General features: G+C 43.9%; 4 protein-coding genes across 4 annotated transcripts; 2 read left to right on the plus strand and 2 right to left on the minus strand.

Moving 5' to 3' along the window:
• The first annotated feature begins 276 nt into the window (after window positions 1-276).
• Window positions 277-5,866, plus strand: LOC4349401 (uncharacterized). The gene is made up of 15 exons (XM_015758656.3): window positions 277-777; window positions 869-942; window positions 1,571-2,545; window positions 2,719-2,785; window positions 2,867-2,929; window positions 3,103-3,166; window positions 3,264-3,357; window positions 3,454-3,537; window positions 3,625-3,714; window positions 3,810-3,837; window positions 4,219-4,698; window positions 4,781-4,842; window positions 4,922-5,031; window positions 5,116-5,203; window positions 5,330-5,866. Exons 1-15 carry the CDS (start codon window positions 396-398, stop codon window positions 5,666-5,668), a joined length of 3,000 nt encoding a protein of 999 aa, XP_015614142.1. The 5' UTR covers window positions 277-395; the 3' UTR covers window positions 5,669-5,866.
• A 1,439-nt stretch (window positions 5,867-7,305) lies between these two features.
• Window positions 7,306-9,785, plus strand: LOC4349402 (peptide methionine sulfoxide reductase A4, chloroplastic-like). The gene is made up of 2 exons (NM_001419586.1): window positions 7,306-7,950; window positions 9,127-9,785. The coding sequence occupies exons 1-2, from the start codon at window positions 7,411-7,413 to the stop codon at window positions 9,376-9,378; spliced, it is 792 nt and encodes a 263-aa protein (NP_001406515.1). The 5' UTR covers window positions 7,306-7,410; the 3' UTR covers window positions 9,379-9,785.
• Window positions 9,786-10,532: 747 nt separating this feature from the next.
• On the minus strand, window positions 10,533-12,948 carry LOC4349403 (nucleoside diphosphate kinase 1). The gene is made up of 4 exons (XM_015758661.3): window positions 12,822-12,948; window positions 12,684-12,732; window positions 12,158-12,389; window positions 10,533-10,862 (listed from the first exon to the last, which is right to left on the minus strand). Exons 1-4 carry the CDS (start codon window positions 12,876-12,878, stop codon window positions 10,745-10,747), a joined length of 456 nt encoding a protein of 151 aa, XP_015614147.1. The 5' UTR covers window positions 12,879-12,948; the 3' UTR covers window positions 10,533-10,744.
• Window positions 12,949-14,022: 1,074 nt separating this feature from the next.
• LOC4349404 (PRA1 family protein D) lies at window positions 14,023-15,131 on the minus strand. Its single transcript, XM_015758659.3, has one exon. It carries the CDS (start codon window positions 15,033-15,035, stop codon window positions 14,397-14,399), a length of 639 nt encoding a protein of 212 aa, XP_015614145.1. The 5' UTR covers window positions 15,036-15,131; the 3' UTR covers window positions 14,023-14,396.
• Window positions 15,132-18,018: the final 2,887 nt, after the last annotated feature.

Below are 18,018 nucleotides of genomic sequence, written 5' to 3' on the forward strand. Positions count from 1 at the left end.
TACGCTGGTGTTTGGGCCGTAGCAATTACAAGCCCGAGAGAGGGAAAACCGCGCGGGAAACGCCACGTGCTCAGATCCACCCGCTCCCCAAAACTCCCACCCCCCCGCACCAAAATTTTTCCCGCCTCCCGCCCACCACCAACCCACAAAATCGCACAACTCCAAGGTCCAAATCGCAAAAAACCAACCCCTCCTCAAGTGAGAAACCAACTCCAAGGACCAAATCGCAAAAACACCACCCCCTCCTCAAGAACAAGGTAGTAGTAGTGTACTAGTGTTCCCCCCATTCTCTCTCCCATTCCCCAAATCCTCCGCGGCGGCGGCGCCTCCTCCTCCCATGCCTTCCGAGCACTAGCGCGGCAGATCCGATCCGAGCCCCCTCCGCCCTATCTCCGATGGACTCCAAGGCTGCCGGCTCGTCGGAGATCGAGCGGGCGTGGCACCTCCTCACCGTGGTCATCCGCCTCGGCCGGCCCGCCGCCGCCTCCGACGTCGCGCGCTTCGCGACCGCCGACGACGTCGAGCGGCTGTGCCGCATCCCCGGGTCGCCGCTTCGGCTCTCCGGGGGCGTCGTGGCGGCTTCCGAGACGGCCTTCGTGGCGTTCCTGAGGTACGTGGGGTTGGATGTTCCGCCGCCGAGGGTGAGCCCGAGGGCGCCCGATGATGTGATGAGGTGGTTGCGGAGGCGGGTGCCCGTTACGTACGAGCGCAAGCGGAAGGCGTCAGATGCGGGGCGCTTCGTCGCGAGGAAGCGTCTCCTGGCGGCTCCCGATGCAGGTTACTTTGCTTGTTTTTCTGTACTGATGTTGGTTTATGCGGAGCCATCAGTAGTGTGGTTTTGAACTCCATTTGGGAAAATTTTGTACAGATTTGCCGGAACACGAGCTGCGGCAGTCGCAGCAACTGATCGTGCAAAGCTGTGCTCCAGTTGCTACTGGAGAGGTGTGCTATCTCTTTCAACCTTCAAGTTTTTCTAGTCGCAGAAATATCATGGTGCAGTAACACAATGCATAACTGCTCTAGTAGCTTTGCTGTAGATAATGCAGGGAAAATTAGGTTATCACACTGAGGGCTTGTTCGGTTAATCCCCACGAGTACAGGATTAATTCCATACCTAATCCCCTCCGAAGCCCCTTGTGGAGGGATTAGCCAAACAAGGCCTGAATCTGCTGTCCTACATTTCTGATTTACTTTTTGCTCGATAATTAATTACAATTGGGGCTTGGTCTGCTCCTTCTGTGGACATTTCTCACTGCAAATGACGAGAGAGATTTCTTTAGTTGACTATTTGACTATTTTGGTCACTAGGTTGATGCTACCTATTGAATTGACCTGCAATGTTCTCAGTGATTTTATGAAATAAGCTATGCAGTCCAATGCTTTGATACACATATTTTTATGGACATATCATACTCTCAAAATGGATGACCCCATGAAAGATAATTCTCTTGAATATGTCTCAAGTTTGTATGTTAGTCTTGATCTTGACCCTCCAAGTAGTTAAAACTTTCATTATTAGTAGAATTCACCTATTACTTCATTTTTCTCTTCTTTCTGTGTCTTGCCTCAGGTACATCAGGAGGCTACCCAAGAATTGCAAGACAGGCTTCCTAGTCTCAACATATTTACTGCTCAGCGTTCCTTTGAAGTTTCAATTGGCTCTAATGTATTTTCAGACATTGAAATTAGCATGCCTTCTCTTCCGTCCAAGATTGACCAGTTTATAGGAGGCAATGATGGCAGTGTTCTTGTGAGCATGGCTTCTGCACTAGTGCCAAAGGAGGTGACAGACATGTCTGGCTGTATCAATATCTTCCATGCTACAGTTGACAGAGAGAGTACTAGGATTGGTGAACCTGAAGGATCAGCTTCACTTTGTTGTTCTAGAGTAGAGGACCGTGAGGAACTAGAAAAGGAGTCCACCCTCCTTACTATGGCAGTTGGCTTAGCTGTGGGAAAGAAAAATGGGATTGAGCAGGATCTGAATCTTAGACCTAGCAGTCCTAGAAATTGTAGCACAAAGGCAACAGATGATATGGAAACGTTCGATGTGATTTCGAAAGAAGCTGAAGCTCTACAATATTGCAGCCCAAATGCTCAATACCCACAGAAGATCCTAACTTGTGGTCAGGACAGTGATGCTCTAGTAGTTAATGCTCATGTGGCAATTCATGAGAATAAGATAGAAGACATTACATTCCAGCCTCCTGAAGGCACCAAAACAGAAGCTATTGTACATGAAATGGTCCATGAAACTATGGGAAGTTTGTGTCAACCTTCTTCAAACACAAAGGTTGAACATGCAGTGTTGCCACTACAAGCCCCAACTTATGGTTGCATTAGCAATGAGAACTTGAACATTGCTGCTGAAAACAGAGCAAGCACACATCAAAATCATGTGGAGCCATCAACACAGAACGAAGTGGCTGTCAGATTATCTAAGAAAGAGCAAGATAGAAAGATTATGAAGCAAAGGGATAAGGGCAAGAAAAAAGAAGCACTGCCCAAAGAAGATAAGGATCAAGTTGCAGCAAAGGTTCAAAAGGTTAGTTTGTCCACATGATGATGACTCAACTGTTGCTATTTCAGGTTCTTTCTATTTATGAACAGTTTCATGCACTACTGATGTGTTGTAACCATCATGAACCTTGTATTTCTTTTGAAAAATAGCTTATACTGATCTTCAAAAAATGATTTATTGAATGTTGCTGCTTGCAGGGTCATACAGAACCAAAACCACTGCCTAACTTCAAAAATTTTGAAATTGAAGAAGAGGAAGGTTCAGGTGAGAATTTCTAAATATTCTGTTAAAACTTTCTTGGTTTATATTGATTGCTGACCAATGTGAATGTTTACGCATACTCAGGGGGTTACGGGACTGTTTATAGGGCTCGAAGAAAATCAGATGGAAGACTGTTTGCCATAAAATGTGTGTACATCTCTTTGCTAGTCTCGATTTGATGTTTTTTCATGTGGATTTGTTGATCTATAAATGTATCTTCTGTTGTTTTGTCTTTTGACAGTCTCAGTCATCTTTCTATAATTATATGGCTAAGATCTTTACAAGAGTTAACCCTGCACCTGTATTTTTTTTATTAACAGGTCCTCATGCAAATGCTCATTCACATCATGTTTACAATGAACAGAAGATGTTGGAACGCTTTGGGTACTAATAAGTTCATGTCCTCCGAAAATTTTATAATGATATTTTTCTTGTTCCATGCAGTAACTTTAAACATATGTATCATGTTTTTCTGCTGCAGAGGCAAGAATTTCGTGATTAAATATGAGTGCTCTCTTAGGAGTGGTGATCTAGAATGCTTTGTTCTAGAACATGTTGAGCACGATAGACCAGAGGTTGAAACACTCATGTTGTCTCTGATGTTTATTTTTCCTTTTATTGGCTATTCATATTGGTCCATCTTTTGTTGAATATTTCTTTTATCTCTGCAGAATCTGAGAAAAGAAATAGGTTTGTTTGATTTAAGGTGGTATGGGTTTTGTCTGTTCAAAGCTCTGGCAAGCTTACATAAGCAGGTCTGGTTAAATGCATGTTACCTTAGTCAACTGCTAACTTGCGTTTGTCACCAGCTTATCTTGGATATCTGATATTTCTGTTTCCAGGGGATAGTGCATAGAGATGTCAAACCTGGAAATTTCCTGTTCTCCCGTAAACTGGCAAAGGGGTATCTTATTGACTTCAACTTGGCAAATGTTAGTGCATATACTTATCTCCCAATCTGATGCTCGCCTTCTGTTTTCTTTATGCTAATTTTAACATTTTGTGTTTTCCCTGAAAATCCATGCAGGACCTTCACCAGAAGTTCTTTCGAAACAGTAAGTTCACTTTCTAAGTTTCGAATTTTGTTTTGAATTTCGATGGTTAATTGCAGTGCATTGATTGTTATCTGTTCTGTGTTATTGCCTCTTCCAGTTTTAGGCTCTCTGTACTGAATATAGCTCTTGAAAATTTCCATGCCGCTAATAATATCCTGGGAAATATTCCACTTTGGAGCATTTTATCTTAGTGTTGGCATGTTAGCATTATTAAATTATTCCAACAGTTAGTCCAAGGTTTGGAATGATTAGGCTATTTGAGGTGGTAACGAATTTATTTTTTGAAAATGCATTCTGCTTCTTATTAAATGCATTTCAAACTCTTCAGATTTGGAATGTTTTAAGACTGTTGCTGACTGATATTTTGGTTTAATTGGTTAGGTAAATCTGAGACAATCTCACGTGGGAAGGATACCATATCTCAGCCTGCACTGAAGTCTACCCCAGTGGTTCAGGCCAAAGAACCAGTTGCCGATTCAAAGCAGCTCCTTGGATCCAAGAGGAAAAGATCCAACAGAAGCCCAGTGGGTAGTGCACCTAAGAATGATAATAAAAGTAGGCATGGTATCCAAGCTGCTGATGTGTCTGGTGTAACCTCTGCCAAGGATCCTACAAGCACGAAAACATCATTAGACAGGTTGAAGCAGCCAATGCCCTACAAAGGGCGGAAGGAATTAATGAACTTCTTGCATGATGCAATGCAAAGTCCTGACAAAAATACTTCGACAGCACCTGTTTCCCAAAGGAAGAGGGTTGCTGCTCCTCTCGGAAATGTGGATCAGAAGCTCTTTATACTCACCCCGATGCCCCTGTGTTCGGGTGGTAGTGCTATTGCTGGTTCTGGCATGCTTAACAGCAAAGGTGTGTTACAAACTTTATACCTTCTCACTGAACCCAGCATCCTCTGAGATGTTTCATCTATATAAATATCTCAATCTTGCAGGAAATGGAAAACATCGAAGAGAAGGTCCATGTGTTGGAACTAAAGGATTTCGAGCTCCAGAGGTTTTAGTCTCTTTCAAACCATGAGAGCTTGTCTTTCAGCTTTGCGGGCCATGCATTTATGTGGTGTCTTTACCTGCAGGTTCTTTTTAGGTCTTTCCATCAAGGTTGTAAGGTTGATGTCTGGTCAGCAGGGGTGACACTCCTGTACTTCATAATTGGCAAATCGCCTTTTGGTGGAGATCCTGAACAGTGAGTTTACTAATGCATTTTGCAAAGCTCTGATTCCTCAACATGTTAAAGGTTGTTGCTGATGATATATCTTCTCAAATACAGGAACATCAAGGAAATAGCAAAGCTTAGAGGCAGCGAAGAACTATGGGAGGTGGCGAAACTGCACAACTGTGAATCTTCCTACCCATCGGTAAGTGTTGATAACCTTTGAACATCAAGGAACTGTGAAGCTTAACCAAAAGTGTTGATAACCTTTGAACAGCTTTGCCGAAACAGAAACAGCGGTGATTCTTAGAACATTTCTCATTGCTTTCAGGACCTATTCGATGCCAAATCGTTGCGCTCAGTGGATCTCAGGGAGTGGTGTGCAGCCAATACGCGCAGGCCGGAGTTCTTCAAGTCGATACCTGACTCATTGTTTGATCTTGTAGACAAGTGCTTATCAGTCAACCCCAGGTGCAGGATCACATCAGAGGATGCTCTGATGCACGACTTCTTTGCTCCGTGCCATGATCTAATTCGGCAGCACAGGCTTGCTAGAAGGCCAGCCCCTTCTAATAATCTGCCATGTTTGCCTCAAGACAAATCGGTCAAGGCAAACGAGTCGAAGCGATCTTCTTCCACCGTGCCGACTACTGTTAACTCTGTAAGTTGATTGCCTCCACCAGCAAATTAACCAGTGTGCCAATAGTCTTAACTATTTTGCTCCCTCAGATGTTGATGTAACCATGTAAATACTATATATACCCCCCAAAAATATGTAAGATGTCAAATGTACCAATGTTTGCTCCAGATGGCAGCGTGATGTACTGGTGTTGAATTCATGCACGATGATCATGTGCTACTTGATGTACCTGTCAATGTTGATAGACTGATAGTGGGTCACTGACGTGTGGGCCCAACTTTTGTGGGACGTGGGTCACTGACGCGCTCCTTTGTGGGACGTGGGTCATTGAAGTGTGGGCCCAACCTTTGTGGGACGTGGGTCACTGACGCGCTTCTCTGACAAAGTTAGATGGACGTGGGTTACTGACGTGTGGGCCCAACCTTTGTGGGTCCCACATATCAGTGACAAAGTCCCTCTGACTTTATGTCAGAGGAGACTCGTCCAGACTGATAATACCAACCAGTAGACCATTTTGCTTCCTGGAATCGAATGGGGAAAAAAATTTTCTCCACTTTTGTTCATTATTGTTCACTTCTTTTTTATATATGCGGTGTACATTTCGTGCGTACCACACGGTATACGTGGTCTACCATTGAACCGTATACGTGGTCTACCATTGAACCATCCGCATTCTGCTTCATCAGTCAACATCATTCACTCGTATGTACTCCATCTGCCATGCCATTTCGCAGCAATTGCAACGCTTTGCTCACCACGCGTCGCGCATAACCCTCCTGATTTCTTATCCAAAACGATTTTGTCAAATACTAAACCCAAACAAAACCACCGTCTAAGGGGCTATTCACTTTGATGCCAAAATAAATCTTACTAAATTTTTACAATACCAAAATTTTGGTAAGGTTGATAATATTGCCAAATTTTGGCAAGATAGCTATTTTAGATGTGTTCACTTTATTGCTAACGTACATGCACCCAATTTTGGTCATTACTATGCAGTTGCCAAATTTCTAGGATATTTACCAAAGTTAAGAAATCAAACAGATGCACATTTTTTTTACTTTATTAAAAAATTGTATGGATTAAAATGACATCAAAGTAAACAGCCCCTAAGGCTGAGTTCGGATGGGGGGAGATGGGAACCCAACTCCTGCGTACGGAAAACAGAGCAGTCTATTAACGCGTGATTAATTAAGTATTAGCTAATTTTTTTCAAAAATGGATTAATTTTATTTTTTAAGCAACTTTCGTATAGAAACTTTTTTAAAAAAACACCGTTTAGCAATTTAAAAAACGTGTGCGTGGAAAACGAGAGAGAGGGAATGGGAAAAGGTGCATGCGAACACAGCCTAAATGTTGTCCACTTCCCCGGCTGAACGGCAACCAGATACAAGTAACCACCACAAGCCGTTAACCCCGTTGTTTACCTCCTCCTTGATAATCTAACAGCGTTTAATTCCCTTCAAACAATAATATTCCGTTGGATTCAAAACACTAATCCAATATACAGGATTCAAAATTCAAAATGGATTTGCTCCAAAATTCAGAATTTGTTTGTATTTCGGATGGATACTGTGTGGTGTGTGTGTGGCTGAAACCGCGAGGCCGCCGCGAGAGTCGAGAAGCAGCAACAGATGCAAAAGGAGAAGAGGCCGAGAAGGGAAGGCAAGCGAAGCAACCACACCAGGCACCAAGGCACCAACCAACCGCGCGTCGAAGCTTCTGGGCCACGCCGCCACAAAAGCCGAAGCGGAAAGGAAAAGCCTCCCTCGATGCCTCCTCTCCTCGCCTCCACCTCCTCCACGTCCCCTCTCCTCCTCGCCTCTCGCCTCCGCGGAGGCGGCGGCTGCGGCTGCGGCGGCGCCCCTCTCCTCCACCGGACGCGCCGCGGCTTCCTCGCGCCGAGCACCACCACCACCCAGACGACGAGGACGAGTTTCGCGGCGATGAGCTGGCTCGGGAAGCTGGGGCTGGGCGGGCTGGGGGGAAGCCCGCGGGCGTCGGCGGCGTCGGCGGCGCTGGCGCAGGGCCCCGATGAGGACCGCCCGGCGGCCGGGAACGAGTTCGCGCAGTTCGGCGCCGGGTGCTTCTGGGGCGTGGAGCTCGCGTTCCAGCGCGTCCCCGGCGTGACTCGCACCGAGGTGGGATACAGCCAGGGGAACCTCCACGACCCGACCTACGAGGACGTCTGCACCGGCGCCACCTACCACAACGAGGTCGTCCGCGTCCACTACGACGTCTCCGCCTGCAAGTTCGACGACCTCCTCGACGTCTTCTGGGCGCGCCACGATCCCACCACGCCCAACCGCCAGGTCAGCCAGCCACAGATTAACTCGATTCACAAACCTAATCGCATGATTTCGTTTACCGTACCTTGCTCTATGCTTAATTTCGGGTTCTTTGATTGAGTGGGTGGCAGGGAGGTTCAGAATTGGGGATTTCATTTACGATAATTTCGTGAGGGTTTAGTGGAATTGAAGAATTAGGCTACTGATATTACTAGTTCAGTTAGTAGGAGTCACTAGACAGATATTCTACTGCAAATTTTTACAGAGAAGAAGAATTCCTCGCGAGTAAGGTAAATCACTCTATATACGAAAGAAACGTGGGTGCTGTCGTGCACAGTAAGAGCTCAAACCTGTGACAAGTGCGGCATAGAATTGACTATCAGTACTGCGGTTTCTTAATTAGCTTGCAGGTCACGGCTGACCGGAATTATTGATGAGTTCCTCACCAACCAAAGGAGCTTACTTTGGCCTTATGTTCTTTACGCAGTTTTGGTTTACAGCAAGTACCACAATCCCATAATCCTGAGCACTGGCAGAGAATAGACTGTCATAGCGTCATGGTTGTGTTAGGCTGTGGGCACTCAGCGTTGATTGTCCTGTTCATGGGACCATTGGGCCCAATGAATCAGGTTCTGTTATATTGGATCAAGAATTTGCAGCATCCCAGCTGCAGTTTGCACTTTCATCATCAAAGGGCCGAATACCAAGTGGCTACCTGCATATTAATCTTGAGCAGTCAATGTTATAGTGTGGGTACTGTTAGCAAGTATATACCATCATATTGGTGTTATCGGTTGGTTTGACAAGCATCTAATTTTGTAGTGGTGCTGAGTCTAGCATGTCTTGCAGTGTTTGTAATGCATAACCTTGCACTTGGGCAGCGCTATGTAATTTTGCAAGATCGATTGCCTATAGTATGTATCATTTTGTGTTCACTAATTTATGTATAACTTGCATCTTGATTCTTTAGATTGGTGGACAATTGACTGCTACCAAGGAGTGCCACCAAAAATAACAAACTAACTGAAAAAAAATAACTTAGCCTGTTATTTTGTTCTGTTTTCTGAACAAACCAATGCTGATTTGCATTAGATAAACTTGTTCCTAGACAATTAGATTCTATTTCTTTCAAGCATCCGTTTGACTGTTTGACATAACTGAAGTTTCTGATCACATATACTCTGAACTCTTTGTATGCAGGGTAATGATGTTGGGACCCAATACAGGTCAGGTATCTACTACTACACCCCTGAGCAGGAGAAGGCGGCAAGAGAATCTCTGGAGAAGCAGCAGAAGCTTCTGAATCGGACGATTGTCACTGAAATTCTTCCTGCAAAGAGGTTCTACAGGGCAGAGGAGTACCACCAGCAATACCTTGCGAAAGGCGGTCGCTTCGGGTTCAGGCAGTCTGCGGAGAAGGGTTGCAACGACCCCATCCGTTGCTACGGGTGAAGGGCAAGTTTGAACCAGAACGCCACACAAGAACAGTGCTTGAATAAGGATAAATAATAGCCAGACAAAAATTATGCAGCATAATACTATTTTGTTACCTTTGTTTGTATCAATCCATCGATTGTAAGAGATGAGCTGAACCTGGACCATGATACTTGCCGCTGATTATGTACAAACCACCTTAGAAAACTTGATATAGTATTATCCTTTTCGATGCGGGAAGAAAACCACTTTTTCTGATTGAATTCATTCAAATGGCAATAGCCAGTAGCACTTCAGGAAATGCAGTGTGCTCTCCAATTCAAGATGAAAGTCACTCGCTGAGAACTCAGACACTACAGTGAGGTCATTGACGAAAAATGTTGAAATTCACCTGTAAAAAGGTAAGTTTTCTAATCTTCTCATCCAAAAAAAAAAAAGGTGAGTTTTCTCTAGCGATTTTTTTTGCAATTGTGTTCGGAGTTACATGATTGCAGTGTGGTAGTGGACTGTAGTAGCATTTTGAGTTGTGATACGTTCTACTGTTATGGTTGCTGATAACTGTTATTTTTACCATCATCTTTTTACAAATACTCCATCCATCCTCATCCATCCTAAAATATACAGGACATTGGTACCATGTGATAGTACGAATCTATCTATACCAGGTAAGATATAAGTATGAATTAACTGTTATATTTTATTGAGTGGTCTCATCTATAACTGTTGCTATATTTTAAAACATATATTTTGTTGTTATATTTTATCGAGTGGCCTCATCTATAACTCTTGCTATATATTTTAAAACAGAGCAACTAATTTCGTGAGACCATAAATCATGATTTAGCACTTCACTACATAAGCAAGAGCATGCCAGGCAATGTTTGGTTGGTGCCTATGCTCACACAATGAAGGTTAGGCAAGGCTTAGCTAACAATTTATTGGCAATAACCAATATCGACCTAGTTACACTAATTTACGTATAACCTGTATCTTGATCCACTAGATTGGTTGATGCCCCACGTTACTGACCTCTTAGACAGGTTTGCTTAGACAGGTTTGGTTTCCTAACGAAGAGTTGCACCAAAGAGAACAAACTAACTGAAAACGAACTTGTTATGTTCAACACAACTTGTTGCCAGCACTCAAATGATAAGGCTTCAAACACCATGCAATGCAACTCCACATCAAAGGATTAAAGCAATACCATATATCAAGAGCAACTGGTAAATGCATGCATAACATGCAACATAATGAAGAAAAACTTCAGTTCGCACAGACAAAGGTTCTTGAGATGCTGATCTCAATTCTCAACTATAAAATAGCAGCTAAATAGCACGGTAGATCTTCAGATGCCAACTCTCCAGGTTCATAGTGACAAGGCATTTTAGACCTCATAGATCCATGGGTGCTGGTTGCTCCTCCACTCGGCGATGCCCTCAGGGAACCACAGAGCAATCTCCTTCCTGGCGTTCTCGACCGAGTCGCTTCCGTGGATGACATTCCTGCAAGGTATGAGGTCATCTTTAGAACTTGGATTCTGGATACATATTTAGGTCTATGAACAGATGAGAACTCAAAGGGATAACATGAGTACTAGTAGAAAGGTAAATTTGAAGGACTCTAGAGCACCATTTGGTGTTCTGTCGACCATACTTGTCCTTACATACTCCCTCCATTCCAAATTGATCTACGTATAGTTTTTCTGAGGTTATTCCTAAATGATCTACATATTTGTGTTCACTTATTAAGTCTATTCGTTATTTGTGCATTGGAGTAAATGAACATTGATGCATGTATCCATGCACACAAGTATTTATAACCCACATGCAATATCTTAATTTGCTATTGACTAGGAAATATTGGGGATGGTGCATACATCGAGTTTGTTGCTAGAGTAAATATAGTATGAGAGAGTTATTAGTTTTTCTTGGTCTTGGTGTACCTATGAAATATGTAGATCAATGTGGAATAGAGGGAGTACAAGGCAATCATTGTGATAGTAAGATGCCAGTCCTAATGATTGTTTTTTGTTTTTGCTGGTCGAAATGATGAAGTGTTATTGGGCCATTGAAACATTCACATGGTAAAATGCACTCTTATTCATTAAGAAAGTATATATTTTTTCTGTGGACCACGAATTAGACTTGGAAAATTTGGATGCAAGGTTAATCATGGTAAACCATGTAGCACATGGTGCTGTCCCACAGTGGACCCATAAAGTGATATATAAACCAAAATTCAATCAATAAGATACTAGTAGTAGAATGAATCAGCACGGTTGCAATTATTTGGTATGATTGGACAGTGTATCACTTGGTACTTCAAAGTGCATAAAACATTGCATATGGCCCTGTCAGATGCTCTCACCATGCTTAAGCTAGACAGAACTATTCAACAGGGAGTCAGTCAACTAAGCTCCCAGGACAGACCAATGCTATATATTGCACAATAAAATAAACAACACACCAAAATGTACTTTAGAAACATAAGTAATTTTGAACTACACAAGCCTTCATGTGCTACATAAGTTTAGGTGTTTCTCCAAAAGCATTTAATACCATGCCTCTTGGGAGGAAAAAAATCATTTTAGCATCTGTTTCTGAAAATAAAGCATCTTAGAATAACTGTGATGGGCATCTCTAATTATACTCCAGTGGAATTTGCATTTGAATCTGGCGCACAGCAACATATGAGCAAATCAAAATTAAGAGTGAGCAAGCAGTGGAGGATGCAACTGAATTAAAATTTATCACCCACTGATGAATGTAAACCACAGAGTGAATGAACGAAACCTGACCTGCCAATGTCGACAGCGAAGTCGCCACGGATGGTGCCCGGCTCAGCGGCCAGGGGGTTGGTGGCCCCGACGAGCTTGCGGCCGGTGGAGACGACCTGCTTGCCCTCCCAGACCATGGCGACGACGGGGCCGGAGACGATGTACTCCACGAGCCCTCCGAAGAAGGGCTTGGAGGACAGATCGGCGTAGTGCTTCTCGGCGAACGACTTCTCCACGTTGATGAGCTTCATGGCTGCATGTTCAGATAGCATATCAGCAAAAAGAAAAAAAATCATCGCTCCCCACAGAGCAATCGATGCATAAATCATCAAACAAGCCACTAATTAGACCCACGGAGTGAGGAAAGATCGAAGAAATTAAGCTACTCAACAACAAAACATGCTTAGTTTCAGAGGGAGAGAGAGAAATCCTTTTAACACATAAATAGCATGGCACATCGTGTTGTGTAGCACAAAGATTCAATCTAATCTTCTCACGGTGCAGCGCAAGCACAAATCAGGATCATTGGCAAGGTGGGCATGGTTACCTTTGAGGTAGAATCCCTTCTTCTCGAAGCGGCCGATGACCTCGCCAATCTGAGCAAAACAAGCAAAAGACAAACACATTGAAGCTAAGCACTAGCCAACACCAAATCGATGCGAGGGGAAGTGAAAGGTAAGCTTACGAGGCCCCTCTGGACGCCGTCGGGCTTGATCATGATGAAGGTCTGCTCCAACGCCATTGCTACCGAAAAAAGACAAGCTCCTCGAGATTTCGGGGTCTGGTTTTGGAGGTGGTCGGCGCCGTAGGTTGAGGGAGAAGGGAAACCCTAGCCGTGGGTGCCCCTCCCATATATAGGCCTCCTGCACTGTCCGGCCCAACCACGTGAGACACCGCATCGATCTCCACCCAACCCTAGCTAGACTCGCAAACTTGGGCCCAAATTAGATCTCGTGGGCCTCCAAAACGGCATTCATGGCCTGAGCCATTTCACCCCTGTCTCCATTTCACTCGACATTATAGAGAGTAGTAGTAGGAACTATACTAATCACTTCATTCACTCATCTCAAAGAAAAATTAACAAATTCTTCCCGGTGTACATTGTTTGATTTTTTTTCTCTTCCGGATAATGAGGTGTATATGCTGACAGTTCAACTTGCATTACTTTCGGTAAATTTCTGCGTTCCGAACTAGTAGTGAATTTGGAACGAGGGAGTTTCGTAGGATTTTCACAAGAAATAGTTCATTGACACCAAAGGAGGCTTTAGGTTCGGATCTTTTCAGCTTATTAGTCGGATTATTGAAACGGATGGTTTACTTCATACTTGAAAAAATAAGTTTTTTTTTACTTGGACAATTTGTTTAAGTTAGTTCTTAAATTTATTTCTCAAAAATATATATATATATATATATATATTGTTCTTATAATAAAGTTCATAATCTGCAACAACAATATCCACTGTAAAATAAATTTAAAAAAAAAGGCAATAGTGTTTGTGTCAATGGGAATAGTTTTGCTGGCATTAGCTGACTTTACTTGCAAGTGTACCGGCACAAAGAGAAAGAGAGGTAGGCACATCAGCACATGGCAAATTTTGCCAATTAGCAAATGCATCGGTGAAGCGAAGGCGACGGCGTGTGGAGGCTGGAGCTGGAGGAGGTGCGACCTTGCAAGTGCGACTTCCAGGAAGCATTGGCGTTGCCGTTGCGTTGGTTGTTAGCAGTTAGGTGCGCTCGTCTCTCACGGTCGCATGGTACGATTGGCAAATGGCAACTACACTTCCACATTCTTCTCGAAGAAATGGAGAGAAAAAAGGGTATAAAACCAACAAACTTCTTGGAGGTAGTACGGCATTGCAGGACCATGAATAATTTCTGAACTTGAATGAATGCAGCAACGACTTGATTCTTCAGTAATTTCAGAGATCATCAGATTCAGTGGCCAAAACACAGAGTATTCTCTAGTCATTTCTTGCAAATGTATTAGGTATTTGATCAAGAACTCAATATTGGTCAATCCTCTATTGCTACAGAAGAATGAATGCCTTACCAAGAAACCTCTCAATTCCTTTTCTCAGATCGAGTTGAGTCTCTCTCACTATCTATACATTCTACGGATGATTTTTTTTCTCTCTCTTTTTTTTTTCAAAAAATTCTATGCCAAGATTGACTTTATCAAGAACAGCCAGGCAGATCTGGCCAATTACCTGTTGAATCGTATGATCAATTAGCTATAGCTCGTAGTAAGTAGAAGTGTTTGTCACTTCGGCGATCTTGGCGCCGCCGCCATGGACCGCCGCGTCGGCCCTGCCTCGACGTCGCCGTCCTCCTTCTTCTCCACCACGGCCGCCGTCTCCTCCTCGCCGTTCTCCGCCGCCGGGGACGGCAGCGAGGGCCCCTCCAGGTCGTCGCGGACGCGGAAGGAGGCGTGGAGCACGATGACCGGGACGCCGACGGCGAGCGCGGCGAGGAGGTTGGCGATGGCGCCGGCGGCGGCGAGGTCGGCGAGGACGAGCGCGACGAAGACGAGGGCGACGAGGCGGCGGTCGAGGAGGCGGCGGAGCAGCGCCGAGTTGGGGAACACCCGGAGGAGCCCCCCGTAGAGGAGGAGGCCCTTGGAGGCCGCCATGAGGAAGAGCATGGACGCCCTGTGCCGCGGCGCGAGCGACGCCAGGAGGAGCGCCCACTGCAGCGCGGCGTAGTGGAACCGGAACGTGCGGAGGTTGCGCACGGCGCGCACCGCCGCGGCCTCCGCGTCGGCCGCGGCGCCGAACGCCGACGGCCGCGGCGCGAACCGCGCCAGCGCCCGCCGCGCCCCCCTCGCCGCCGCGCACGCCCTGTCCGCCGCCGCGCACGCCGCCCGCCGGATCGCGCCCGCGCCCGCGCCGGCCGCGCCCATATCGCCGAGATTCGCGCTGCCGCCGCTCGGATCCCCCGCGGCGTCGGCGTCCTTGCACGGCTCGCTTTCTTTATTTGGAGGCGGAGTCTGAGACACGGGAGGAGAGGCGAGGTCAAGACGCGGTTTTTAACGGGTCGCGCACTTCCGGGAGACGACCGGCGCGTCGCCTGCGCTGCGAATACGAAAAGAATTCCGGCTGCATATCGCCAAATTTTAAATTTTTAAGCTGATTTTGAGGGGTTTTTTTTATCAAAATTTATTTTTCAGTCAATAATTTTAAGTCACAAAAGTTTTATTCATAAATTACTTCTCGTTTGCAAATATGCGGGCCGTTCGGCCCCATCTTTTCCTCATCAGCTGCTGCTAAAATTTAATTTTAAAGTTAATTATTTTGTGAGGAATTTTAAAGTTTTTTTCATTGAAGTTATTCTTTTAAATTAGTATTCAAGTCACTAATAACGTACTCCCTGCGTTTCTAAATATTTGACGCTGTTGACTTTTTAAAAATATGTTTAACCATTCGTCTTATTAAAAAAAATTTAAGTAATCATTAGTTCTTTTCCTATCATTTGATTCATTGTTAAATATACTTTTATGTATACATATAGTTTTACATATTTCACAAAAGTTTTTGAATAAAACGAACGGTCAAACATCTGCTAAAAAGTCAATGGCGTTAAATATTTAGAAACGGAGGGATTATATGTATAAAAGATTTATCCATATTTTTTATTACGTTATACATTATACGGCGTATTATCGGTATTTGACCAAACTATGGAGCCTTCGTCGCCGTATTTGCAGAAAAAAAAAAAAAAAAAACGGGGCCGTTTCCACTAGTTTTTCCGTGGAATTTTTTGTTGCGATCGCCACCGACCTCATGGTGCCATGGACCATGGTGGTGTGGTTGGTTCTTCCCAAATGTTCGGCCGAGTCCACCAAGACACCAACATCCTCTTCTGGCGCATGCTAGCCCAGCTGTTTGTTTCAATTTTTTATTTACACACCTTAAAAAAATCTTACTAAAGTCTTAATCGTTTGATTTAACTTACAGACAATAATGATTTACTCGCAGCATGCCATATGAGCGTGTATAATAAGAATTTCATAAGAAAAACTTTACATATAGCCTTTCTTTATTTTGTTTCCCTTGATGATCTTTTTTAAAAGAAAGAAATATTTTTGTCATATTATTATGTTGGTGTTGGAGCCTAAAAAAATATAGATTTGACAAAGTAGTAATGCATGTTAGTAGTAGCAATCAGTGGTCGGGCTCTGATTAGGTAGTATTTTGTTTGCAGACTGGCTGACTGAGTTGGAATATTCAGAGTTTCACCGATTCAGTCTTCAGACAGTAACAAGCTTGATTACTGCAGAGATTGGGGAACAGTGTGCTAAAATCAGTGAACCCCCACTTGATTGGGTTCCTGCTTTCTTGCCCAGAAAATTGGAAGGGTGTACTAATCAAAAGTGAGTTTTTTTTTAATGATTTTTGCTCCGGTGCCTTAACGGAGACATCACGGTTTTTCGCTGAACAACCGGGGAGGTGGATACATCACCAACCTAATAACAAAGATGAGAGCATAAGGGAAAAAAGATGCTAGGTATTGTTCTTTGCTTGGTCGAAGAACACTATCAGAAGAGTCTGGACATCTAGGAAAACGATTGCTTAACATTCACTCAATAAAACATTGTATTAAAAATAATATATTCACTCGAGAACAACAGACTGTGGGCTTGTTCTTTTCTTCAGGTTAGCCTGCGTGCGTGCGTGTGTGTGTTGTGTTGCCCAGGTTATTCAGAGTTCAGACAATGAGACACTTTTAGCCTGCGTGCGTGTTGTGTTGCCCAAGACGACCTTTTCTTTCTCATACCACAACATTCAGTCAAAAAACAGCATAGACCTAGGCTTCCTTTTTCCCCTTTTCTCTGAAGAACCTTATAAAAATCAGCCTGGCTTTACAAAGTCGTTTCACTCCAACAAAGAAAACTTGCAGGATCATTAGACATATAGTTCCTGCTTACTAACTTCTACTCCTCTGCTAGTACAATACGAGCTTCTTTCAGCGAAAAGATTGCACGATTTGTTGGCGATAAACTCTACAAGCAGATCATGTATTCCAGAAGAAGGTACATACAAAATTCATCTAGAAAAATCGTACATGGAGAAATCTACATGGATCAAGTTATACTGGGCCCTGCCTGAGCTTAGTAGGCTTCTCTTCGATAAGTGGGCCACTTTGGGCCTTTCCTGCTTCCCCTGGTATTGGACCTGAGAGGCCGTGTCGCTGTTCCTTTTTCTAGCTCGGGCTTCAATAGCACTAGGCCATGAGCCTAGTAGGGTTCCTAGTATAAAATGCTCACCTTTTCTCTCAACAATGGAAAATGGTAACCACAAACTAAAATTCAACTGAAAATACAACAAAGGAGCATATGAGTAGGCGACAGTTCCAAGTCGAAAATTCAGGACAACAATAAAACGTGCCATGCAAAGACTCTGTGTTCTTCCCCACCTTTCCCAACTCACCTTCCCTCGTGTTCCGCACACACTTTTCAAACTAATAAACGGTGTGTTCTTTACAAAAGGTTTCTATACGAAAGTTGCTTTAAAAGTTTATATTAATCCATTTTTCAAAAAAAAGAGACTTAATTAATCATAAGAACATACGTCGCTCCATTTTGCATGCGAGGAGGTGAGTTCCCAATCTCACTTCCCGAACACAGCCTTATGTGAGCAGGCAAAAAAAAGTGGGATATACTCCATATCAGCGGTACTCCGTATTAAGGAGGAGGTGACTTTCGAAGCCAAGCTAGTTAGTGCGTTAAGGGTGTGTTTAGTTCGTGTAAAGAAAATTTATGGGTGTCACATCGGACGTTTGACCGGATGTTGGAAGGGGTTTTCGGACACGAATGAAAAACTAATTTCATAACTCGCCTGGAAACTACGAGATAAATTTATTAAGCCTAATTAATCTGTCATTAT

The sequence above is a fragment of the Oryza sativa genome, chromosome 10, assembly GCF_034140825.1.
Source record: "Oryza sativa Japonica Group chromosome 10, ASM3414082v1".
Lineage (NCBI taxonomy): Eukaryota > Viridiplantae > Streptophyta > Magnoliopsida > Poales > Poaceae > Oryza > Oryza sativa.

Coding starts and splice junctions, on each gene's coding strand:
- LOC4349401 (XM_015758656.3), top strand. CDS start 396: ATGGACTCCAAGGCTGCCGGCTCGTCGGAGATCGAGCGGGCGTGGCAC. Junction 778..868: donor CCTGGCGGCTCCCGATGCAG/GTTACTTTGCTT, acceptor AATTTTGTACAG/ATTTGCCGGAACACGAGCTG. Junction 5,204..5,329: donor GTGAATCTTCCTACCCATCG/GTAAGTGTTGAT, acceptor CATTGCTTTCAG/GACCTATTCGATGCCAAATC.
- LOC4349402 (NM_001419586.1), top strand. CDS start 7,411: ATGCCTCCTCTCCTCGCCTCCACCTCCTCCACGTCCCCTCTCCTCCTC. Junction 7,951..9,126: donor CCACCACGCCCAACCGCCAG/GTCAGCCAGCCA, acceptor CTTTGTATGCAG/GGTAATGATGTTGGGACCCA.
- LOC4349403 (XM_015758661.3), bottom strand. CDS start 12,878: ATGGCGTTGGAGCAGACCTTCATCATGATCAAGCCCGACGGCGTCCAG. Junction 12,733..12,821: donor ACGGCGTCCAGAGGGGCCTC/GTAAGCTTACCT, acceptor TGTTTTGCTCAG/ATTGGCGAGGTCATCGGCCG. Junction 10,863..12,157: donor TTCGCTGTCGACATTGGCAG/GTCAGGTTTCGT, acceptor CATACCTTGCAG/GAATGTCATCCACGGAAGCG.
- LOC4349404 (XM_015758659.3), bottom strand. CDS start 15,035: ATGGGCGCGGCCGGCGCGGGCGCGGGCGCGATCCGGCGGGCGGCGTGC.